Source organism: Triturus cristatus, chromosome 6, assembly GCF_964204655.1.
Source record: "Triturus cristatus chromosome 6, aTriCri1.1, whole genome shotgun sequence".
NCBI lineage: Eukaryota > Metazoa > Chordata > Amphibia > Caudata > Salamandridae > Triturus > Triturus cristatus.
Window position 1 is genome coordinate 585,121,982 of NC_140589.1, and position 26,958 is coordinate 585,148,939.

General features: G+C 43.9%; 1 protein-coding gene across 3 annotated transcripts in view; it reads right to left on the reverse strand.

The window, feature by feature from the left end:
• The window catches only part of PGM3 (phosphoglucomutase 3), a 271,507-nt gene extending 251,476 nt beyond the window's left edge, over positions 1 to 20,031 (reverse strand). Inside the window, exon 1 of one of the 3 annotated variants that reach the window (XM_085611024.1) lies at positions 19,749 to 20,031. In XM_085611024.1, coding sequence (XP_085467150.1) covers positions 19,749 to 19,851 — 103 coding nt within the window. In that variant the 5' untranslated portion in view covers positions 19,852 to 20,031. Of the gene's footprint in view, positions 1 to 19,557 lie in introns of all 3 variants that reach the window. The other 2 variants (XM_085611025.1, XM_085611026.1) reach the window with 2 other exon arrangements.
• Between the last annotated feature and the right edge of the window lie 6,927 nt (positions 20,032 to 26,958).

A 26,958-nucleotide genomic window follows, 5' to 3' on the forward strand; every position in this document is an offset into this window, starting at 1 on the left:
CGACCCTCTTCTCCGGTGATGCGAGGCGCTTTCTCGTTGTGAAAGCGACAGCGGCAGTTCGGCGACACACTTCTTGCTCGTGAGTCGCGCTTCCAGCTCCTGGTGACACTTAGTCCCTCAGAAAGCCTCACAAAACAGCAGGCACTTCCAAAGAACTCTTGGGGAGCTGGTTGGTGAAGTCTGTTGTCCCTGAGACTTCAGCAGGAGGCACGCTCTTTTCTCAAGCCCTTGGAGATCCTTCACAAGTTGAATAAAGTATACACAAAGTTCCTTTCTCCTCTCTTTGGCAGTCAGGCAACCACTGCAGGCCAATCCCTCAAGCTTAGGGATAGTCTCTCCTCAGTCTCTCTGGTTCCTCTCCTCAGCAAAGGTTTCATCTTGTTTCCCAAAGTGACCTAAAGTTCTTGGGTTTGGGTCCCAAAATGTATACTCAGTTTCTCTTTGTTCTCTGAAGGCAGAGAGTCCTTTGCCTAGTCCAAACAGTTCTGGTCAATCCTGGAGCACTTTGTTGACATAACTCCTTCTTTCATTTCAGAGAGCAGGGCAGAGATATCAGACGCACCACAGGAGGTGGAGCCAGCATTGTGGAGGGAAGGCACAGCCCTATTCAGGTACCAGGTTCAACTCCTCCCACCCATCTGCATGCAGATCTCTCTATTCAGTCCTGTGCTGACTCACCCTGTCTCCTGGAATCCCCCAGCCCCTGTCACTCAAACTCCAGACACGGAATACACAACCTAGCAGTGGCAGGCTTGGATGGGTAGACAAGAAAATACCTACTTTCTAAAAGTGGTATTTTCAAACACGGAATGTTAAAACCAACTTCACTAAAAGATGCATTTTATCATTCTGAGTTCAGGCACACTCAACTCGAATTTCTACCACGTTCCCTGAGTCAGTTAGGATTATAAGCTGTAATAATCAAACTGCCCATTCTGGCCTATGGGGAACAGGTAGCCTTGCAATAGTGAAAAACGAAAATGGGTGTAATTCACTATTAGGACATGCCACACACACCAGGGCATGTCCTACCTTATACTTACAATGCACCCTGCCCTTGGGCCTACCATAGGGGTGTCTAATATGAAGAAAAGGGAAGGTTTAGGGACTGGCAAGTGGGTGCACTTGTCCGGTAGGCATGGCAGTACCAGACTGCACACAGGCTCTGCAATGGCAAGCCTTAGACACAGTTTTACTGGCTGCTTCTGTGGGTGGTACAACCAGTGCTGCAAGCCCACTAGCAGCATTTGGATTACCATCCCTGGGCACTCCTGGTGCACTGTACTAGGGTCTGACAAGTAAACCAAATCAGTCAATCATGGAATCACTAATCCATACATCAATTTACAATGGGGAGCACTTTCACTGTGGCACTGGATAGCAGTGGCACAGTGCCCCAAGCATCTAACACCAGCAAAAACACATGAGGAAACAGCAAAAAATAGAGGGGAGAACCACGCCAAGGTGCCAGGTCTAACACACAATCAAATACAGAAAAAGTTTTCCAATTTTTTATTTTGCTTCTTTATTTGTATATACTTCATTAATTTGAATTCATTAATTTTAATATTTAATGTTGTAACCCTCACCAACCTCCAGGGGTCCTTGGACCACAGGTTATGACACTGGACTAGGCCATAAGTTGAAGAGGGCAGTAGCACTGAAATTCCTGAACAGACTTAGTCTATATCTTGTCCTCCTGAATACGACCCACTTAATAAGCAATAACAGTGTGTTCATGGGAAGGGGGAAATACAAGACCGTGGCTCACGTCTGCTCCTTTTATCAATATGTCCAATTCAGACAGATCTGGGTAGACACTATGTACCTGCAAGTGTGAAATGGAATGGAGAGAAGATTATGGTGATCTTCGTATACCTTCCTATCGGGCTGACATTGGCTATTTGGAAACACTGTAAAACTTTATAGTTCAGTCCCCTCACACCCTCCTGGTTTTATAGGGGAGAGCTGAACCTAACAATGCAGGGTGAGCTAGACTGAATCACCAAAACCAATCAGAAGTGCAGATAAGACAGGTATCTACACAATTTCATAAGGGCAATGGGGCTGACTGACATATGATGGGAGGCTCACATCACTACACAACAACACTCATGTTTCTAACCGCATGCAGTCTCTCACTAGACTGGATTACATCCTCGCGCCATCAGCAGAAGGAATAGGAACACACAAGTCTTACAGGAGGAATAACAGACCACTCCCCACTATAAACTAAGGTGGAGACCGATAGAGCAGGGAGATCGACGGGCTAGAGACCAAATCACTGGGTTTTAAAAAACTGGGAGACAAGAAAGTATCTGATGCAACAGACAGATCTCTCCTTCCAGGGAAATGAGCGATTGGTGGACTCAGGAGTGGTGGTGTGAGAGGCCAGCAAAACTGTAATTCGAAGATAGCTCATATCTACTCTAGTGGATAAACAAAAGGAGAGAAAAAATGAAGTGCGTGAACTGGAATGAATATAGCTTAACTAGAAATAGAGCAATTACAGCACCCAGTGGAAACCCTGTTTAACAAGACAGTGTCTGTTAAGGACACCCATAGGCAGATGGTGGAGGAAGAGGCAAGGGCACTATTCTGGGTAAAACAGCACAGGCTTTATGAGGTCAGTAATAAAGCAGGGAAGCTGGTGGCTTGGGTAACGAAGCAGGGGGGAGAACCAGAAATGGGTTAGAAGGTGTCTAAATAGGCTCAGGCAAGGTGGTAAACTCAACATATGCAATTGCACAGACATTTGTGGAGTATTATGAACGACTATAACAATCTAGAATGAGGCATTCTCTCACAGACCAGGGAACTTCCTAACAGACATCCCAATTGTTTTTCATATTCTGAGAAGATAGGGAACAGATAAACCAAAAATTAAGTTGGAAGAAAATATATAAGACACAAAGCAACTTAAGAGTGGGAAAACTCTAGGACCTAATGGCCCATTAAACCTGAATTCTCAGGTTTTTAAGGCCTTTCAGGTTTTCAACGTGTCTGATTGTGTACATTTACAGGCTATTGCAAACCCCTTACTTGGCCAGAAATGGAAATAAGATGCATTGTAATGAACAAACCAAGTGCCGATGAAGGCTGGCAGACTAAATGTGTGTGTCACAACAGATAAACAATTCCAATACAAAGCCTTGGGTACTAAGCACAAGGACTGAAACATCGCCAGTTCCATTCTGTTCCTACACAGGCAGTAGGCATAGCATACTGTTTTTATGTTTTTTGGATTCAAATAGCAGCCACTGGGTAGAGTTTTGAACCAAGTGCAGACTGGAGAATAGGCTCTTAGATAAGCTAAGGCAGAAGCCATTATAATAATCCAAACATAATGTACATGATACAGAAAGAGGCCCAGATGATTCAGGATAGGCATCATGCAGTCTATGGTTACCAATCGAGTATGCCACTACAGGTCACAGTTCCTACTCATGTCAGAGGTCTGCCTAGGCCTCTGCATGCATAGCAGATTAGTTTGATGCCATTGCTAAACATCAAAAGTCAAGATACAAGATGGAGTTGGGCGACTAGGGCAGGGGGCAAGTTGATATACCACGTAGGAACATTCCCATCCCAACAATCAGTTACACTCATCACATTTCTTTACCTGGTGAAGAGAAAGGAATGAGCACATCCTCGCATGTGTGATTACTGCACCATGAAAATTATTTTGTGGGGCATTACCTTTCCCACCGCAATGTATTTTCGGATAAAACAAATTATTAATAATAATAATCAAATTAAAAGAACCCAACGGCAGATCTTCCAATCTGCACCTCACGCTAGTTTCGTTTATCCGAGAGCTCTGCACACAATTGACTCCAGCACCTGCATTGTGCGGTGCCCCAGTATTCCAGATCCTTAGTCAATAAAGCAAAAGGAGGTGCGCCAGGTAAGGTAGTCCAGTCAATTTCGTTTTTTCAAAAACCTTTATTTGCACTTTCCCCCCCCACCCCCCAAGGCATCACTGTGCCCATTAACGGATACCCTGATAAGTATCCTGCTCCTTCCTTTAATGTATGGTGTACTGACACATTTAAGGAAGGTGCAGGATACTTATCAGGGTATCCATTAATGAGCCCGTAATGCTTTGTGATTTTGGGGATTAAGGGTGGGCAGAGGAGAGACTCATTTTAGGGTTCAGGAGAGGGTGGAGGTAAATGGAGGGATGGGAGATTTTAAGGTTTAGTGTAGAGAAGAGGTTAAGGGAGGCAAGGGTAAAAAAGGGAGATGTTGTAGGGGGATGAATTACCCTCTCCCCCCCCCCCAATTAAAAATATATAACATTACCCAGTGTTGGTCACAACTGGATATGTATAGTTAGGACAATATTTCCATAGGAAACGGATTAGTTTGCTTTTGCCGCCATTTGACAAATTTTCACAAGTCCAGAAAGTCATCCATTTGTTATCTGTTGGAAATCCATTCAGCAGGGTTTGAGAAATTAAGGTTTAAATGTTTCTATATATAGGGATGGGATCCTCCGCAGATCCAATAGATAAGATCCGATTGGCTGCCATCACAACAATAAGTGGCGACAGCCATCTTAGAAAAATTAATTTTTTAAAACATATGTGGGTAGGATAGGGATACCCTACCTTCCCAGGCTTAGTAGGACAAGCACATAATTCGTTTTTAATGGAGGATCCACGGACCTGTTAAAACATTTTTTTTATATGTATGTGTATATTATATATATCTCAGACACTTGGGGTGGGCTAGGGCCCACTCGAGGAGGGTGGGGAGGCGGAGCACAACAAATATGTTTGAGGAGGGGGTATAGAGCCCTCCCCCCTTCCCCGAGCCATTTTATGGCCCGGGTAGCCACTCCCCGGAGCCTATTTGTTTTTAATGGGAGGGGGGTGCGCAGCATCAATCCCTGAGCCATTTTTAAGCCTGGGGAACCTCATATCCGGGACTGACTTACAATTTACGAGAAGGGGGGCATGCAAGACCCTCACCAAAACATAATATGACCCCGGGGACGTCGGCACCCAGGGAAGAGTTTTTTTATTTTATTTGGGAAGAGGACTTAGGGCCTCCTTCCCAAGCCATCATATGGTCCCCGGGATCCTCGTCCCCCCCGAGGCAAAGTTATTTTTTAATTCGGGAGGTGGGGCATGGGCTCCCCTCCCCAAGCAATTGTATGGCCCCAGAGAGCCCATTCCCCAGGGCCCAGATGCCAACCTTGTAATTGGAATCCCCCCCCCCCCCCATTACCCCCACCCTCCCCCCGCCACACATGCACACACAGAAAAAGTGAAACGGCCAGCTCCTGCCGGAACCCATAATGGGTGCTGGCTGGGGAGCCGGCAAAGGCTATTGGGCCTTAGGGCCACAAAATGCGCATGTCCCAGGTGGGAATGGGACACCAACCTCAGAGTGGTGGTCTCCTGACCTGGGAACCAGACCAGAACCCTCAGAGAAAGCTAAAAACTTGGGATTCATGATTAACACCAAACTAACATATGAAGCCCAAGTAAACAAACTAGCCTCGTCTTTCTGGCTGATATTAAAAATGATAAGAAAAATACTCCCCTATCTGCCTCAAGACACACGCAGAACGGTAGTGACAGCCCTTGCACTGTCTCGATTGGACTACGGTAACGCATTATATGCTGGAGCCAGAGTAAAAATCATGGAAAGAATGCAGCGACTCCAGAATGCAGCGGCACGACTGATACTGGAAATTCCAAAGTTTCAGCCTATTAGCCATAAACTTGAGACACTCCATTGGCTACCTGTGGCCAAAAGAGTCAAGTTCAAATCACTGTGTTTAACCTACAAGGCCCTGCAGGGCAAAGGCCCTCACTTCCTGAAAACACACCTGAAACATTACGAACCTTCAAGACTTCTCAGATCTGGTAAAAAAAAAAGCTGATAGCAATACCCAAGTTTAAACGAACAAACTGGGGAGGAAGAAGTTTCCTCGTTCACGCAGCACGGACATGGAACTTACTACCATTTGATGTAAAAAACAGCCCAACTCTGGAGATATTTAGAAAGAAAATCAAGACTTGACTTTTTACTGCATAAACTACACTAACTTCAGACCTGCACCGGAAACTGGACAATTCATAGCGCCAAGACACCTCCGGGCATTCGTGCGCTTTAGATATAGACAAATCAATCAAATCAAATCAATCATAAACAGCAGGAGCCAATCATTTATTTTTCACTTCTCCAGGAAAGGAGTGCCCCATAATACCCTGTGAGTGCTTTTAAATTAGATTCCAACTTATTTAGGAGGAGCAGGGCCACCAGAGCATTTTTTAAGGGGGAACAGCCATTACAGCGCGGTTTTTACCACGCGTTGCAATTACATTGCATGCGTTACAACGCACGCGATGTTACAACGCATGGTAAAAAACACGCATTCCATTACATCGCATGCGTTTTTACAGCGCGATGTAGTGTGTAATGGCGGCGAGTATCCAAGTCGTTGTGAGAAAACTGAGGCTGTTTCCTCACTATGATGTGCACCAGGCAGGAAGGAGGAACTGGGAGCAGAGACGGCAACGCTGGAGAGGAGAGAGGTAAGGGGGTTTGCGCTTGGGGTGGGGGTTACTTTTGTAGGGTTTAGGGTAGTGTAAAAGTAGTGTTGTAATGTTTGTGTTTTGTGGGTTTTTGTTTATAACGTTTTAGTGTGTTTTTTGTAGTGTAGTGTAGTGTAGTTTTGTAGTGTTTGTTTAGTGTAGTGTATTAGGGTAGTGTAGTAGTGTAGTGTTTTAGGGTAGTGTTGTAGTGTAGTATTTTAGGGGTTAGGCTAGTGTAGTGTTTTATGGTTTAGGGAAGTGTAGTAGTGTTTGTGTAGTGATTTACGGTAGTGCTGTAGAGTTTGTGTAGTGTAGTGTTTTAGGGTAGTGTAGTAGTGTGTGTGTAGTGTAGTGTTTTAGGGTTTAGTGTAGTGTTTTAGGGGTTAGGGTAGTGTAGTGTTTTATGGTTTAGGGAAGTGTAGTAGTGTTTGTGTAGTGATTTAGGGTAGTGTTGTAGAGTAGTGTTTTAGGGTTTAGGGTAGTGTAGTAGTGTGTGTGTGTGTAGTGTAGTGTTTTAGGGTTTAGGGTAGTGTAGTGTTTTAGGGTAGTGTTGTAGTGTTTGTGTAGTGTAGTAGTGTTTGTGTGTTGTGGTGTTTTAGGGTAGTGTTGTAGTGTTTGTGTAGTGTAGTGTTTTAGGGTTTAGGGTAGTGTAGTGTTTTAGGGTAGTGTAGTAGTGTTTTAGGGTTTAGGGTAGTGTTGTCGTGTTTTAGGGTTTAGGATACTGTTGTAGAGTTTTAGAAGTGCTTTAGGGTAGGGTTGTAGTGTAGTGTTTTAGTGTAGTGTCATGGGGTCGTGCAGGGTAGTGTAGTGTTATTGTAGGGAGAGGACTGGGGGGCGGGGGAGGGTTGTGTAGGGGTAGGGTAGTCACTTACCTTGCAAACTTTCACCACGAGTATAGCTTTACCACGCATGGCTTTGCGTTGTAATGGCATGCGCGGTAAAGGTATACTCGTGGTAAATATTTGCGTTGTAATGGCATGTCGTTGTCATTGACATCGCGTACTAATACCCGCGTTGTAATGGCATGCGTGGTATTAGTATGCGATGTAATGACATACATCCATTGTTTAATGTTGTAGAAGGATGCAGAGAGCACAGCAGGTCCCCATCAGTATTGAAAAAAGTCATAAGTGAGCAGTAGGGGCAACTCCTCAATATGGTCCTCTCTTCTTACTGGTTGCCTTTGTTTTGAAACTACTGTCAAGCATGCAAAGACTTAGGGCCCCATTAAGATGCCACTGTAACGGTAAACGGGACCGACCACCAGAGGTGTGGCGGTCCCGCTATGCCAATTAAGAAGGTCGCATCCCGCACCTTTTACATTGCGGCGGGCAGTGCTGTAAGCCGCACCCGCCGCAATGTAAAATATGCATGTTGTGCATTGGCATGTACAACGTGACCGGCACCGCGCGGTGCCTGCCACCCTGTGCATGCCAATGAAGGGGGGAGTACTATGGGTACCCCCCAAGTGCAGCCATCATTATTATTATTTGGAGTTTTATATCGCGCACGGTTACCCTTGAGCATCCCAGCGCTGTCCATAGATCAGACCACCACCCAACGCATGACACCTTAGACCGGGAACAAATGAGTTTTTAATAGTTTGCGAAAGCGCAGAGTATTGATCTCTGCCCGCAACCTAAGTGGAAGCGAGTTCCAGGCGGAAGCCGTATTCACTGAGAACCTTCTCCCTCCGGTGCGGGCTCGCCTTACTCTAAAAGACTGGAGAAGAAATTTATGATCCGAGCGAAGAGCCCTTGCTGCTTTATAGGGTCGGATCATGTTCCTGAGGATCGCTGGACCCTTCCCCTGCAGACTCTTCTGTGCCATGCAGAGTGCTTTAAAGGTTACTCTTTCCCGCACCGGGAGCCAGTGCAGCGCCTTCAGAGCTGGTTTGGCAGACTGTCTTCTGGGAACATTGGTCAGCAGTCTGGCCGCTGCATTTTGCACCTGCTGCAATTTCTTAAATGTGGATTCCGGCACGCCCAAGAAAAGTGCATTACTGTAGTCCAGCCTCGAAATGATGAGCCCCTGTATAAGCAACTTACGGGAGGTCTCAGGGAGGAGTGACAGAATCCTGCGGGCTGACCGGAGCATACCAAAACATACGTCAGGTCCTGCTCCAGCCACACCCCCAGGCTCTTAATCTCCTTCTTCGGGCTGGGAGGAGCACCCATGCAGTCGGGCCAACTACTGGGGGACAGGGCGAAGGAAGATTGACCTAAGATCATGAGCTTGGTCTTTGAGCCGTTCAGTTTAAGGGATGAATTACACATCCTCCCAAACACTTCCTCCAGGCAGGAATGAAGCGCCGCAGGTTCTTTCTCTAGCTGAGAGAGCCCCACCACCATCTGCGTATCATCCGCGTAGCTGATGATGTTAAAGCCAAACGGAGACACCACATCCTCCAGGGGGGCCATATAGACGTTGAATAATGTAGGGCTCAACGACGAGCCCTGGGGAACCCCACACTGGAGGGCAAAGGGGGGAGACTTCTCATTTCCTTCCCATACTTCAAATGACCGTCCTCCTAAAAAGGAGGCAAGCCATCCCAGAGCCATCCCTGTGACACCCATCCCTTCCAGTCGCTGGAGTAGTACCTGATGATTCACGGTATCAAAAGCCGCACTCAGGTCCAGGAGGATCACTGCCACTGACCCTCCTGAATCCAGAATGCATCTGGCTTCCTCCACCATGGCCAGAAGGGCGGTGTCTGTGCCCTGTCCAGGACGGAATCCCGTCTGGGACTCCCGTAACAGACCGTTGGCCTCCAAGAAATTCGAAAGTTGGTAATTGACCAGTCTTTCAGCCACCTTGCTCACTCCTGGGAGCAGGGAAATCGGCCTAAAATTAGCCAGGTCAGTGGGGTCAAGGCTCGGCTTCTTCAGGAGGGCCTTCACAACCGCTCCTTTCCATCCAGGTGGCACCACCCCTTGCGATAGCGACAGGTTAATCAGCTCGGTCACTGGAACCACAATGGTCGACGCAACCTGTTTTAAATATCGGATCGGGACAGGGTCCTTGGGAGAGCCACTCTTCAGTCTCCCAAGCACACTCAACACTTCGTGGTCACAGGGCCAAAAAGATCCAGCTCCGCTGCTCCTACCCTTTGCTGAGCAGTTGGCTCTGCCACTGCAGCTGGCTGAGGGAGTGAGCATAGGATGGTCTCAATTTTGGAGTAGAAGTAAGTAGCCAACTCCAGACATTTCCCTTGGGGATTGTCGTGAATAACCGGTGTGTCGGGGGTTTTTAACAACTCTTTCATTACTTTAAAGGATTCTCTCGAGGAGCTAGTGGCTTTACAAATTCTATCATCGAAGTATTTGATCTTAGCCCGCCTTATCGCGTTCTTGTACGATCTCATAGCTGAGCGATAGTTGTTCTTACTTGTTGTCCCCCAATCCTTCCTCCACCCCCGTTCCAACCTTTTACAGCTCTTTCTCAGTACCCTCAGCTCAGGAGAGTACCATGGGGCTGAGCCCGCTCTCTTATCCCTGATGAGCATCTTTTTCTTTGGGAGAATGGCATCTAAGGAGCTACTCAACCAGGTCTCCAGGCTGGCGTCCGCATCCACCGGGTCAGAGACCCCTTGGGGGCATGTTGACTTCAAGTGAGTCACCCATTTATCCATAGGGAGCCTCGACCAGGCTCTATCCGTCCTTAATGTCCTAGGTGTGGGGAGATCCCAATCCGCAGGGGCCCAGCTGACTAAGACCAAGAAATGGTCTGTCCACGGTAGGGCAAGGGGAGGTAGGGCGGTTAGATGCTCCATATTTGAAAAAATTGGGTCTAGCAGGTGTCCCTTTTCATGGGTCGCACCTGAGTCAATTCGTCTCATCTGCATAGTGCTCAGGTCACATTGCAGGTCAGTGGCCGGCGAGTCCATCGATTCCTCCAAATGGAGGTTCAGATCTCCTAAAACGACATCCATCCACCCCCCCAGCCTCCCGGGGGCCCGCAACGGGTCCCCAAAGTCATTCTACGCATGCCTTTACATGGTGGAGTCTCCGCCATAGAAAGGCATGCCCCACGCACCCATCATAATATGGATGGCGGTGCCATATTGTGTGCCTTTTCCGCCCAGCTGGCAATCCGACCGGCAGAAAAAGCGGCAGACGGGCTTTCCGTCTGCCGCGGTGCCCCTCGCCATACTAATATGGCGGGGGGTGAAACAGGTACATTTGGTGGGCAGATTACCACCGCCGGGGCCCTAATAGGCCCCTTAGTTTAGCAGAGTGGGATACAAGGACTGTGTGAAACCGTACAAGTCTTAAAGCATGCTGCCTATATTCTCATTTCCTTAAGTAATTCAATGGTGTCAATAAAGAGAAAAGGAAGAAGTTTGGTAAGAACCTATGACTGCAGATAAACTGGGACATGTTAATGGTGTTCCTTTTAGGAGGGCTGCTGGACTAAGTTGTACAGTAATTGCTGGGCAACTTTAGATCCTGGGCATCTAAACAGCATGTACAACTAAATATCTAATTTGTTTAGGTTAAGGCATGATGACACCAACACTTAGTATTGGAAAGAGTGGTACTGACAAAACTTGGCACTGCTGCCCAGATGCTTGCGCGTTCTGCAGAGCTCTGTTTGTCACTTCCCTAAGAGCTTGTTTCAGGAGTTTTAGTAAAGCTGCCCACCTCAGAATCAAGCTAAAAGTTTTAAAGCTGCCATGTAAAGAGGATGTGAGGCATGCTATTTAGCGGCACAACTGTAAAATCATGTGGAATGGACTGCTGAGGAATACCACCAACAGCAAATATTGTAGAGGGGCACTCTGAACAAAGAGAATCTGAAACACATTTTAGTGGCAGGCAGACCCCTCCCAACTAATATACCTTTTGTAGTATGATTAATGGGACTGATCCGGGATGGACTGCAACAATTTTGCAGATTTTCTCTTTGGGGAAATCAACAATTCTTAATAAAGGACAGGATGATAAATTTAGGATGTAGGGGGTCGACAAAATGGGAGACCTAATGATGATGGTAAATTCCGTTCCTCTGGCAAGATGCAAGTCTGTTTCGAGGTTGGAGCAAAACTGTTTGGGATATATGCCTGGTTAACTAAGACATCACAGTAGATACTGGTTGGAGTACCAGATATCCCAGATGAGGCAGCTCCACAGAAAGAATTTATATCTAGTCTACTACTAGTAGACTGATCTTGCCACTTTAAAAGGCTCTATACATAGATAGACTAAACTATGTCAATGAAGCAGACGGACAGGTAAAGAGTAGATTGTCCCATGCCATTTACAGATGCAGATTCTTGCAGTCATTACAGAAATATGTAGCACAATGCATTGAACATGACACTTACCAGAATTTCAGCAATGTTTAAGTTGTAAATAAAGAATTCTTGAAGTGTAGTAAGATAGTCCAGTGCTTATTTAAGTGCATAAACTCAATTGTGCTCTTCCCTCCACCAATCAGTAAGCAACTGCCGGAGGATGGAACTACCACACACAGTCACAAATACATTGTAATATTTAGTTAAAGAACATTCCATTTAAAGTAAAACGAGATCACAACATATCTACTTCCCTTAAATTTAAAAGCTGTAAACAAAGTAAATAAAATACATAAGACATACAACAGTAAAAGGAATAAACAAAACATGTTAACGTGTTTTAAAAAAAATATATAAACTATATTAGAATATAAAATAATCATTGAATAACCTGTAACAAATGCAGGTTATGCTATGACCATTTATAGGTCCAACAACCCGACCAGGATTGTCCCTTCATCTTGCGAACTCTTGCAAATATCTCAAGAGTTCTCCATACTCTTCCCAATCCGATAATACCACTTTAGGCATTTCCACATGTCACTGAGTAATCAGCCACACTCAAATTGTTATAACCTGAAACAGCACTGCCTGAGTGATACACGCTCGAACCGGTATCAGTTCTCAACCCAGGCACCGCTTCCTCATCCTTCATCAGCATAAATCCACAGCAACCTTCATCTTTACCATCATTCCTAAACACACAACTAGGCAACCCATACTTTGCAACTCTCCTAAAATTCCACCATTCCCTATTAACCAAAGCCACATGGCATTAATGGAAATCTCTCACTTTTTGAAAGGACCTCTGAAATTACTCAATCTCATTCTCAAAAGCCCAGACCATACCATAACCCAATAACCAGGTAAATACTACCTTCATATGTGGAACCACCATTTGAAACTTCAAATTGGTTGTCTTCACTTGACAAACACTTTCCTTCAACCAAATCATTCACTCAAGTGGGAATGTGCTTGGTACCAGGCTTCTTTCCCCTCAATAAATTAAATGCTGGCACATGCAGTGAAATAATTCTCTGTCGTACAATAAACCCAAACCAGATAAGAGAAAACATCTTCAACATCCAATCTTTTGCCAAGAGCCAATTGTATTGTACCCTTGACCATGAGATTTGCTCTTTCAACTACGCCATTGGCCTGTAGGTTGTAAAAAGCCATGTGTGAATGCTTAATCCCACAGGAAGACAAAATGACTTCATATCCTGGGACGTTAGGTGGGTACCATCATTATCAATTATGAAACTGGGAGTTATTAGTTATGAGATTAACTGGAAAATTCGCATCACTAAAAACCTCTTGCAAGGTATTTATTGTATTTCTGATAGAAATCTCTGTCAAAATTCTTACCACCAATCATCTAGAATGCACATCCACCATTACTAATGTAAACCACCTTCTCCGCTTAAGTCCAGGCATGGGACCAATAAAATCAACACACACACTATACCACACTTCATGGAGAGTGCCTAAATCTGCCTGAGAACCCACTTTGCGCCTCTTTTCACATTCTTTGCACTCAACAAAGCTTCACCCAAGATACTACATCGTTATCATACTTGGCCATCAAAACATGCAGGCATATTATCAACGGCCAGCGATAATTATCGCTCGCTGGCCATGTTAGCGATAATAATATTATCGCAGGCTATCTCTGGAATCTATCGCCCTGGTAGCGCGTTATTAACAACGCGTTTCTCCAGGGCGATAAAAATTCCAGAGATAGCGAGGTTATCGCCCTTTTGCAGGGAACATCGCTGGTTTTCCAGCGATTTTCCCTGCAAAACCGCGATAACCTTGCTGATACGACCCACAGGGTTGTATCAGCATAATCCACCCCCTATGTTAGGGATGGCTAAATCAGGATTTTAGCAGACGTTAGATTTTGGCGAAAACTTCATTTTTTGCCAAAATCTAACATCTGGTAAAATCACGTGGGCTGCCTTGTAAATATTGCGATGTGAACATCAGCGATATTTGCAAGGTAGTCCATCCGGGGTACGCCCAGTAACGCCCACTTTGCATCTCATTGAAGATGCAAAGGGAGGCGTTGGGAAAAAGGGTGCTAACATGCAATTATGCATGTTAGCACCCTCTTGTAAATAGGGCGCTGATTTTATCTACGCTTTTTTGGCTTTGTAAGCCAAAAAAGCAGAGATAAAGCCCTTGTAAATATGCCCCTTAATTCTCAACCTTTTCTTAGTGACCGTTCAACCCAGATTGGCTATCTCAAAAAGTCTTTTCCGCACATCATTAGGCAGTACAATTTTTTCACCCCGCATTACTACTTTACCATCCATCATGCATAACTCATCCAAAACGTTATCATAGGGCCTCAAAACATTTGGCAACATACTCTTTTTTCTCCCTCCTTTCTCAATCAGAATTACCGCTTTTAATACATCACCATTTTCCACTGCAGACATCCTCTCCATATCACTCACTTCATGACTCCACTGAACCACATCACTCACACTTGCTACTGTTCCTTCCCTCTCACTCCAAACTACTGCTTCCTCATCCACATACTCCCAATCCAACTGCATGAGAGACAGCCAATCACCTTGAACCTTTCTCCAGCCTGGTATGTATTTAATAGTGTAACTGTATTCTTGCAACAGAGATGCCAACCTAGCAAGTCTTGCAGAACCCTTCCCAGCTGATCCGGGAGACAATAGCTTCATTAAATGTTTGTGGTCGGTGCAAAGTATAATCTGACAGCCCCACGCTTGTCTTGAAATATTCCACCACCCCATGCAGCTGCAAGTGCCTCCCTCTCAATCACAGAATAATGTTACTGTGTTGTGGTCAAGGAACATGAGGTAAAGAAAAGTAGAGCTATACACCTCTGACAGATCTGCACCTAAACCAGAGGCACTGGCATCAACAGTCAAAATGGTCTTTCATTTTTAATCAGAAGGAACTTTGGGGCATATTATCAAGGACGGCGTTAACATTATCGCCGGTTTAGCGGCAGAAAACTGCCGCTAAAGCAGCGATAATGGGCTTGACAAGATGCCCTGGAGAATTCCAATAGAAGCCCATGCTCACACCAGAACATGGACTTCTATTGGAATTCTCAAGGGCATATTATCAAGCCCATTATTGCCGCTTTAGCGGCAGTTTTCTGCAGCTAAACCGGCGATAATTTTTAACGCTGTCTTTGATAATATGCCCCTAAGATACCTGCTTTACAAACCTACTCTTTGATTCAAAACCCTTTTGTTGTGTCTCTTACCAAGTGAAATTGATGTCCTTCCTCATTATAACCATTAAGCATGTAGTTTTACACACACAATTCCTGACAAACTTAGAATAATGTTCTATTAACCCAAGGAAAGATCGATATTGATCCTTATTTTGAGGCGTTGGTGCCATTAAGGATCCTCTGGCAGAAGCACAAAGCTCTAAAAGGGAATTATTTTCCTCAAAGGCAACCAATGAAGCATATCCAGGGCAGGGCTTGCTGGCGCCTGCCTCTGGAGTTTCAGCAGGAGACGTGCCGCCACATTTTACACTCTCTGGGGCATATCAACAAGGGCTTTATCTCTGCTTTTTTGGCTTTAAAAGCCAAAAAAGCAGAGATAAAACTAGCGCCCTATCAACAACAGGGTGCTAACATGCAAATTTGCATGTTAGCACCCTTTTACTCTGCGCTTCCCCTTGCATCTCTAATGAGATGCAAAGGGGGCGTTCCAGAGTAAAATAATAGGAGAAATGTCGTTAAGCGACATTTCTCCTATTATCAAGAATGTCGCTAACCCTGTTAGAGACAAAAAAAGCAGCGCTAACAGCGGTTAACGCTGCTTTTTTACGTCTGGTATTTTTCTGACTTAGCCATGATATCCTATGGAAGGAGGATATCATGGCTAAGTTTGCCTGTCCCTATCAACAAGGTAACGTGAGATTATCTCTGGGTTTCCAGCGATAATCTCACGTTAGCCTGTTAGCGTGAGAATTTTTATCGCTATTGAGATAAGCGATAAAAATTCACGCTAGCCGGCGATAATTATCCTAGCGCTAAGTGCGCTTAGAGATAATTATCGCCGGTTGTTGTTGATATGCCCCTCTGTAGTTTATCTAATCTACCCTGAGTGGTTCCAATGTAACGTATGTTGCAGTAGTCCAGTTGGGACATACAAGCCTGTTCAACAGTTTTCCTGGCCAAAATGGGAAGATCCATGATTTTGGCTAGAGTTTTAACACTGCCAAAACACTTCCCAGATACACAGGATTCTTGGCTCTTAAAAGTAAGATTAGAGTTAAACAGAAAGCCTTAAGGTGCAAAGAAAACATCCCAGACGACATGAGCTTCTCTGACAGCTTTTGGCCCAGTACACCATGAAGCTTTACTTCTTAAACTGAAAAGATCAATATGCATGGCATTACTCTCAACTAGATTTTCCTCTTACCTAAAGAGCAGTGCCTCTGTCTTCAATCCTAACTGCATAAAAGCAGGAGTTGCACAAGGATCTCACCTCTACTGTTTAATATATACATGAAGTCACTACTAAATCTTATCAACAGTTACAAACTCACCTGCTACATCTATGCAGACAACACACAGATACACCTCAAACTGGAAAACCCTGAAGACATAGAAACATCAAAACTCAGCACCAGCCTCATAGCCGTAGCAAGGAACCTGTATGCTTCAAAAACTGAAATACTGATCTATGCTGAATGAAACAACTGTGGCCCTAACCTTTCTGGCCAGATGAACTGGGACCCCTGCCGAAAATAGCTACAAGCATGAAACATCTCAGAATATTCTTTGGCTCCACGCTTTCAATGAATACTTAAGTGGGCAGGCTGACCCAAACAACTTTTTTCACAATGAAAACAGTCAGACACGTTTCCACATCTTAAATTTCCAGTAAAGGTACAAGCAACAACATCATTCATCCTCTCAAAACTGGCCTATTATAATAGACTATCCAACAGCATAGCACTCTCAACTATCATCAGGCTAAAAAGAATGCAAAATTCAGCCACAATACTACTTTTAAATGTAAACTTACAAACCCACACCTATATGGTCCTGAAGACTTTATGCTGGCTCCCAATAGAAAAGACATTCTCTTTCAAACGGCTGTGCCTCACATACAGCTATTAATAGCAAGGGACCCAAATTGTATTCAAGCAAAATTAACAACTCACAACCAACCCAGAAATTAACTTTCCATACTGGTGCAGAGCTTAATAATTCCTGCATATAGGAAGAAAATCGTTGGTGGCATTACTTGACCCATTCAAGCGAAAAAACGAAGGAATTCCCTAACTGCAAAGATCAGAGCCACTGAACATAATTTAGAGTTCAGAAGACATGGTGGTTACTTTCAATATAATCGTACCAATAATCTACATGTTCTCCTTTTCTGACTACAGACAGACACCGTCTAGGGTCAAGAAAGCACTAAATCAACAGAATCCCTTTATAAACAACCCTGAATGTCAAAGAGAACCACACACCACTAGAAGCTTACCACCCATTCATCTGTTTCAAACACATAAAGGAATGATCAATGCAAATCCCAGAGATTGTCCACTCCTCAAAACCTCACCCAGCAAACCTAAACAACCGACGATCTGGACATACCCCTTAACTCACTACCCCCTGTTAAACAAGAATTGGCAAAGTCAATATGTCTGGTTTTATCCGCCAGCATTTTGGCAATTCTTGCTTTGTCATGGCTTCTGGAAAACTTTATTGTTCAGGAAGCTGCTGGTGTTCGTCAATACATAAAAATACATTTAAAAAAAAAAAACACAACACACAACACTGGACACTCCAAAAGGAATTTACAGACAGGAGACAGGAAATGATAAAGTGGGGAATGTGGCCAGTGCTTACATCCGATAGAAATATCCTGCTTTTTTCACCTTAGGCTTTATACACAAAGGCAACACTAAAGTAAATAGAAAGCAAAAACACTGGCAGTGAAGGGAACTATCTTTTGTGTGGGTATGCTCACTGTGAAAGAGTAAAATGCAGTCATTTAAACTCAAGTTAACCAGTGGCTGGAGTAGGCTGACCCAGTTACCCATGCTATAGTGGGCGGAAGCTAAATGTAAATCACACAACAATAGACCAATGAATGAAGTGAGACAGCTGAAAGCCACTTATAAAGTGAGAATATTGTACATATAATTTTAGAAAAATCAATAGGTCTTGGCTAATGCCAGACCAAACAAAGTCAAACAAATTCAATAATGTCCAATATCTATGTAAAAAACGAACCAACTGTATCAACACCACCAACAGCCAAACCGAACAACCTAAGACAAAACAACTTAAATCACCTGCCCAGGGGTAATTAACTTTCAACCTTTCTTTTCTACTCTTTATAATTACTTATATTGCAGTGTATCTCAATATTCAAAAAATGTATGCAGGAAAAAAAAACTAGTAAAAAAAAAATTCTATCACATGCCTACCACCATACTCTCTTCTGAACTTCACTAAACAAACCATACGCCTCATTACATATCATAAACTCTCCTTCGGAGTAACCATGCCTACAATACCTAACCTAGCTACTCATCCCATTCCCACAAATCCCAATGTATCCTTCTATACAACCTCTGCTTGCAATCTTACACGCTATTTACTTAGCCCAAGTTTTTTCTACTTATATGAACCCACTCTAATAATTTATACCCGACTTTCTTTAACTTAAACCACCACTAGAACCTAGAGTAAATGCTTTTGTTTTCTCACGGCACAAGCCTTAACCAATATTCAACAAATTTACAATAATTTATAACTGCTGGGTTAACCATTATTTTTGGCTTACGGTGTAGTGTGCTATCCGCCATAAAAAGCTTCAACGCCTCATCAGGGGTAGAAACTGCTATATAAATGCAATTAGAATCTGGGTTACCGCCTGGCAGTTTTTCACAGCCATGATTAGTATTTATATGTCCTGGCCAGTTCAAAGATTAGGACAATCCGCGAAAGCCGATGTTTTTCCTTGTACTAGTATATACTCAAAACAGAAAACATAGGAAAGCACTTTAAAATGCATTCTAGAACTGGCATAATGGTCCCTGACAGATAATTAAAGCAGACAAAGACAGTAAGCCCATATAAAAAAAATAATACAGATGATTTTATATAAAGTTCTATTTAGGTATCATTGCTGTGCCTTTGCAGAATCTTAAAAAGTGAACAACTGGCCGATATGTTTCATTGGAAAAGGTGGTAACCCTAATTACAATAGGTCTGGGAAATCTCTGTTTGTTGTAGAACCTGCTTGTACAAGTTAGTGGAATTCCACGTTGGGCTTTCCCTGGATGCTCCCTTGATCAGCCCCACAGTTCACTGGGTTGGCTCATCTCTCCCGGTTGTTTTCTCATTCTACACTTAGAAAATAGCGTCAGTGTTCTACTCTGGTAAGATTATCTTGCAGGTACAGTGACCCGATACGTCCATGCGACTTGGACACAACTTTGTCAGTTCTCAGCTTTCAGCCCTACAAGTTATTCCGTTAAAGAGCGCTAGTCCTATTTGTTCAACTTAACAGAGACTACAACTCCCAGAATGCACTAATGTACTGTATTAAATTCTTGGAGACAAATTAGGAGAGAGCTTTATAGAGACAAAATCGTTCTGGAGTAGTACAGCCATCTGTGAACCCTATCTGCAGTGCTACCCTGTAGCCTCAGGTCCCCCGAGCTTCCTCGTCCTACCTTCCGCATCATAGACCACAAGCGTGGCAGATCTGTCCCCAATCCCCTACTTACAAAGGCCGTCTAAATAAAGCGTACGTTGTCCGTTTTGACCTTTTAGTTTTTATGAATAATCAACATTTGTCGGCAAATTCAGCATTTCCGGGTCGCACGGCAGCCAATCCGATAACTGAATATACTCTGGGAGTTACCTGGAAGCGAGAGTGACTCGTGCTGGTTAGGGTGAGCTAGGAATGGAGGACTGTCAGCAGGCCATCCAATCCTATTGCGGTGCACAGAATTTGCCGTTTTCATTGGCTGTAGAATCCTCACGTCTTCTGGGTACACATAATTGCTAGCTGTTCCCAATTGGCGGGCGTAATGTTGATCGGTGCTGCCTACGTTAGTTGGTGGATGGATGACGTTAAGCAAGGCAGTTTACCGGCAGGGCTGTAGGATTTTAGCCGGGCGGTGATAGATAGGCACTCCCTGTCTGGTCGGATAGGAGTGGGAGGGAGGCAGTGCAGGATGGTAATTGCAGCAGCCAGCGTGGCATTTCGGAAACAGGTTAATTCCGGGTGGGAGGTGGTATAACTCTGGTTACATGACCAGTACCGGTCAGCATAGCTGCCACGTTTTCAGATCGTTTCAATACTTTCAGTCTCTTTATGAGTTGAAGTCAACTGTAGAATGTGTGACACTTCGCGTTACACTTTCTTGCGAGTAAATCAAAGCAATAAACAATATCTCTGAGTTTTTAGTCACGGTATCCAGACATATACAGCAACGAGCATACCACAGTTCTTAATTTGAACTGGCGACGGCCACCAGCACTTATTTTTGTTCATCGGACGTTTACGGAGAGCATGAGAAGGAAATCAAACAAAGCATAAAGATGGAGGATGAGAAAGTAGGAACCTGCAGCAGTGAGATAAAGGGGCAGAGAGTGTCTGGAAGTGTATTAGATGGGCCTAAAATGGATTTAAGACTATTTGAACACAAGTTGGTCGCACACTGCTCGTCACACCAGCAAGTTGCCCCAAAGGACTGTGGTGAATGTAGTGGCGACGGCGGGTACGCCTATGCCACGATGTGTAAAAAGAAAACAGTATGTGTTGCATTTAGCCATCCCTGGACACGTGTTTCGAGGTAGTTGCCTCTCGTCAGCAGGGAGTAGGACAGTGTAACGGGGTGCCGAGTAGACTGCCAAAATGTAATTAAAACAGGTCAAATACCTCTCATGGCGCGCAGGTGCAGAACCAGGGCTCGTCAGCCCGTTAGCTCACGGGAGCCGTAATAATTTGAACACAAGTTGGCCGCACACTGCTCGTCACACCAGCAAGTTGCCCCAAAGGACTGTGGTGAATGTAGTGGCGACGTCGGGTACGCCTATGCCACGATGTGTAAAAAGAAAACAGTATTTGTTACGTTTTGGCAGTCCACTCGGCACCTCGTTACACTGTCCTGCTGACGAGAGGCAACTACCTCGAAACACGTGTCCAGGGATGGCTAAATGCAACACATACTGTTTTCTTTTTACACATCGTGGCATAGGCGTACCCGCCGTCGCCACTACATTCACCACAGTCCTTTGGGGCAACTTGCTGGTGTGACGAGCAGTGTGCGACCAACTTGTGTTCAAATGGATTTAAGACTATGTAGTTTTAGGATCAGATTTAGATCTTGGCAGATAGGTTTCTGCCGAAATATTAATCCCATTATATTCTATAGGATTTATATTTCGGCGGACAGGATATCCGTCACCGTTGTGATGGAGTAACCTGTCCACCGAGATCTTAATCAGCTACGTGGTATTCAGCACTACATTTCACCAGCTGCAGACTTCCGAGCAGAGTGTTGGGCACTGGCTTTCATTCTTTTACAAACTAAGCACTGAGCATACCCCTAAAACAGACCTATTGGTGTTGCCAATGCTTATTTGCGGAATTAGTTTAATAAATAATTTTATAATGGTTAATGTGAGCTCAATGCCCCAAATTTGCTTATAATATAATCGCACTGTGGTAAGGCAAAGAGTAAATTTCTAAGGAGAAATACGAAGTCCCAAACACAAAAATAAAACACAATGTCAGTGCTTCAGCTCTGTTAAACACTCCCAAAATGAAAGAGCTTATTCAATGTCTATGCCATCAGAAACCACTACAGACGCCCCTTGCCCCATTGCAATACTATTTAACTCTTACCACTGAGTTGCAGACTAGATTTTATTTACCCAGATTCCGCTTATGCACTGTGCACTTTTTGTTGGCATTTCCACATCAAAGAGGGTGGGCTGATAAGCTCACACCTTGTCCGTGTGATAACTTTACGAGCCAAAGCACTATGCACTTTATTCTATTCTGCACCTTATATAAGAAGGTGAGGAGTACATTTTTAGTCCCATTACTAAGGAAAATCCGCCCTTGCACATATTTTGATGGTTTTAACTTTTTGCACTCACTGGCTGACCCTAATATTTGTATTGTGGTAGCCAATTACATAAAAGTCTGTGGCTATCAGCAAACGCTATGAGTAAGGGCTCCTGTAGAATGAATGGTTTTAACATACGTTGCCTTAAAATGATTATTACAGATTTAGAATCTTATGTCTTTTTAATTTTTTACAACCCATACATTATCATGTTCCAATTTAGCTACTGTATGTAAAGAATTTTATGTCTTTGGCATTTTATGAATTCTTCTTCTTTTAATTTATTGTTTGTAATTGCTATGTAGATTGTGATAATTTTACTTGAAACTTTTATGGTTCAGACGAACCAAAATAAAGTTCTCAAAGAAGAAAGAGCTTACTGTACCAACATTTGTTGAAATTATTTCTCCAGGATGCCGTTTTCGGAGAAAATTTGGAACAAAATACTAGCAGCATTGCATATTCAATATTAAGTTAATACAAAATGTTAAAAAAATGAAAGCGTATACAGATTTCTTTACAGTCTATGGGACATCTTTTGTTCCACTACTCTAACCAATACCACTACATTTCTATCATCATTACCACCCTGCAGTTACTACACCTCTATTGCCACTGCCACCACGACCACCTCTCCCATTACCACAGTCACCACCATTACCACCTACATTATTATCATCACCATTTCCAACATCACTGCCACTATTACCACCAAAACCATTACCACCACAGGTACCATTAACATTACCACTGCCACTTCCACCATTGCTCCCATTGTTACCTCAATTACCACCAACCTTACCACCATCACAATTACCATTACCTCTGTAAACTCCCTTATTAATACCAAGCTTGCCACATTCATCACCACAACTACCATTAACACCACAACTATCACAATCACAGTTACCACAATTGAAGCTAGTACTATCACCACGACCATTATTACACCTACTACTACTATCATCATTGTCAAAGCTGTTACTTCTGCTACAACTACATCTCTGCTATCACCACTATAATCACTCCCACTGCTATCCCTGTCACCGCTTCTACCATTGTCATTACTACCATCACTGCTACCACCACAAGCACCATCATCACTACTGCCACCACCACCTCTTCTAATACAACCATTATTACCACTACTGCCACCATTATCACCCCTACTTTCAGCATCAATACCACACCACCATCACACCTACTAGACCATGGGTACTCACAAACTTTCTGTCGGGGGCCAAAATTACAGTGTGGTTTGTGGCTGAGGGCAGGGTCAGCGGGGGGGGGGGGGGATGGGGTCAGTGGGGGGGGGGGTCAGGGCTGGCGTAAAAAAAAAATCAAACCTGTTTCAAACATTAGACAATGCAACACTGCTGTATTTCAAAAGCAGATGTAACTACAAAGAGCACATTTTGACAATACATTTTTATTAGCAGACAATAACAATCTTAAGAGGCATTGCATAGCTTCATACACACTTTGACCCCAATTCCATCGCAGCCTCTCTCTCTGTCAGTCAGTCTCTCTCTGTCAGTCAGCCAGTCTCTCTCTCTCTCTCTCTGTCAGTCAGTCTCTCTCTCTCTCAGCCAGTCAGTCTCTCCGTCAGTCAGTCTCTCTCTCTCTGTCAGTCAGTCTCTCTCTGTCAGTCAGTCTCTCTCTCTCAGTCAGAGTCTATCTCTCAGTCAGAGTCTATCTCTCTCAGTCAGACAGTCTCTCAGTCAGACAGTCACTTTCTCTGTCAGTCAATCTTTCTGTCAGTCTCTCTCTCAGTCAGTCTCTCTTTCTTAGTCAGTAAGTCTCTCTCTCTCTTCGTCAGTGTCTCTGTCAGTCAGTCACTCTCTCTCTGTCAGTCTCTCTGTCCGTAAGTCTGTCTCTCTCTCTGTCCCTCAATCCGTCTCTCTCTCCCTCAGTCAGTCAGTCGCTCTCTCTCAGTCATTCAGTCTCTCTCTCTCTGTCAGTCTCTCTCTCTCTCTGTCAGTCAGTCAGTCTCTCTCTCAGCCAGTCAGTCTCTCTGTTAGTCTCAGTCAGTCTCTCTCTATCAGTCAGTCTCTCTTTAAATAGCAGTATTTCTCTACTATAAACAGACACGCAACATAACCCAAAAATAGATTATTTAGGGCGAACTACGGCGATATATACACATAACTGATACGGATCGCCTTGTTACAGGGCTTTAAGTGGGATAAAAAACCTGGGGGTTCTCTCAAAGGGCCATTACCGATAAAATTAAGGGCATGGCTTAAAAATATGTAAACAAAAATCTGTGCTTAGCATAGTGTGCCACCTTACTGGTATTTAGCTGTTTGTCATTGGATCCAAATATGTCAGATACAACCAGTAACATACCCGCAACAAGTCAGGACTGTTGGCTTTGCCAATGGTTGTTAGTTGCATAAGATAAATAAGCAACAACTATGGCTTTGTTGTATATAAATTATAATATTGAACATGCTTCAGTTCTGAAAAGATTAGATTGTGAAAGAGCTAAAACCAGTCTATTTGAAATTACATCAAAATCTTTGAGCAGTGATGCTGCTACTGAGATTAGATTTTTTTTGTTCATCCTGAGGGCGAAAATGGAGACCCACGATAGTTAGTTGCATAAGATAAATAAGCAACAACTATGGCTTTGTTGTATATAATATAAAACATTGAAAATGCTTCAGTTCTGAAACGATGAAACTGTGAAAGAACTTAAACGAGCCTATTTGGAAATTACATCAAAGGCTTTGTGCTGCAGTTGAGTTGAGATTTATCTAAGGGCGAAAATGGAGACCCAAGTGGTTGTTAGTTGCATAAGATAAGTAAGCAAAAACTATGGCTTTGTTGTATATGATAATGAAAATGCTTTCAGGTCTGACATGATGAGTCTTAAAGAATGAAAACAGTCGATTTGAACTGACAAAGGCTTTCTGAGCAGTAGTGCTGCTGCCGAGTTGATATATATTTTTTTCACCCTGAACGTAAAAATGGAGCCCCAACAGCGACCCGTCTCGAGTTGATATATATTTTTTTCACCCTGAACGTAAAAATGGAGCCCCAACAGCGACCCGTCTCAGCACCTGCTTTGAAGCACCTGGCCCACTAAAAGCCCTGCCTGTTATCTCGGGGAGAAGAAACTTGCATACAAAGTAAATTTCAGATGATGATGAACTCACAATTGGTGACAGAATGCAGCAATAGCGCCATGTACTGTCGCATGCACTTAAATTAATATGTAGAACCCAACCTCGGCTAATGTGGCCCCGAGGACTTACAACAGCAGTAATGGCGCCGAGTCTCTGACTGCTGTTGTTTTCCACGGGGGCCGCGGGCCGTACTATGAGTACCGCCGTCAGAGGCGCAACTAGAGCCAAATTTCGGGGGGGGGGGGGGGGGGGAGGGGGCTGAATCTTTAAACAGTAGGCAGAGTGGCTTTGATTTCGGGGGTGGGGGGGCTGAATCTAGGCAGAGTGGAGCTGTAGGGGCTCTTAGAAGGGGTGACACAACAGCAAGGACACATTAACATGCAAATGGTCTTTTTAAAGACCTGTGAAGTGCTCGGGCGCGGCTTTGTGTCTGCCCGGGAAGCGGTCTCATCCCGGGCCGCCACACACGATGGGGGGGGGGGGGGGGGGGCTGAAGCCCTTTGAGTTCAATGGGTGTTGCGCGCCTGACCGCCGTACTAGACCATCAAAACCCATAGTGCCACCACTATGAAGTTCTCACATGTTTGTGTGTGTAACAATGCTGTGTGTATAAGAGAAAGTTGATGTAGCGGATGTTAATGGACATTGTGTGCTATCGGTAATAAAAAAGGTCAGGCCTATTGGTTAAGCAACTGCTTGTTTTCCTTTTGTGTTAGTTGTGGTAAGTTTATGCTCTATAGTTCTCATGCATTTAGTATTGTTTTGAATAGGGATAGAATAATGGAAGTGGATTAAAAAAGGGAAGTTCTGAGTTCTTAGGAGTTGTGGGCATAGGTGCCTATTGGGTGAATTGGATAAACAAGCATTTACAATGCAATGGTCTCGGCATTAGTAAAGTTAGAGCTATTGGCATTGCTCATGACATTTTTTTTGTTTATGTTTTTAAAACATTTAAAGAAACGGCATTGTTATTTACAATGTCAATAGCGTAATCACTCTCAAATGCGAGACCTATTGCATTTGCACCCACACACAGATTAAGCTATTGACATTGTAAATAACAATGCCGTTTCTTTACATGTTTTAAAAACATAAACAAAAATAATGTCATGAGCAATGCCAATAGCTCTAACTTTAACAATGCCGAGACCGTTGCATCGTAAATGCTTGTTCTTTCGTTCTAATAGACGACAGGAGTCCTTTCGGTTTTGTCCCACCCCACATTGGCAAGCAGGTTGAGGATATATAACGAGCCGGAGACTACTAATCTTGTTATATGTAAGCTTGATACGTTCCCGAACGCCCGAACCGGACCTTGAGTCTCCACCGCTGACACAGACTTGTTCTTCACACAGGCCTGCCCCCCCCCTTTTTTTTGCTAATTGGCCATGCATGATTGACTTTTAAAAATGTCAGTGTTTGTTTACCCCAAAAAACGCCCACCGCGCCGTTTTCGCACCTTCGTGAAATAAACTGTTTAACAAACACTAGAAAAAGGCACCACAGATAAATCGTAACACATATAAAACCCGCATTGGTGCCGAATATGATGAGCTTTCCAAATATTGCGACGGTGGCGTGCGTAAAGTGAAAGCTGATTCAGGGATGCCCGGACGCCTGTAAAACATTAGAGTCCATAACTGCGGTTTTGTAAATTTCAGAAGTTCGTTTTGTAACGTGTTTGCTGCGCGCTGCTGGTAGTATTCATCATTTTTTGAGACGGTCTGTTAATTTGCCTACCCTTGGAACACGCTTTTGTACGTGGGATAAATACAAAAAGACACATTTTTATTTTCCTTAAGATGCATCGTTTATTCGATAGGAAACCTATCGAATAGGCTGGGGGCGAGGTACCCCTGAG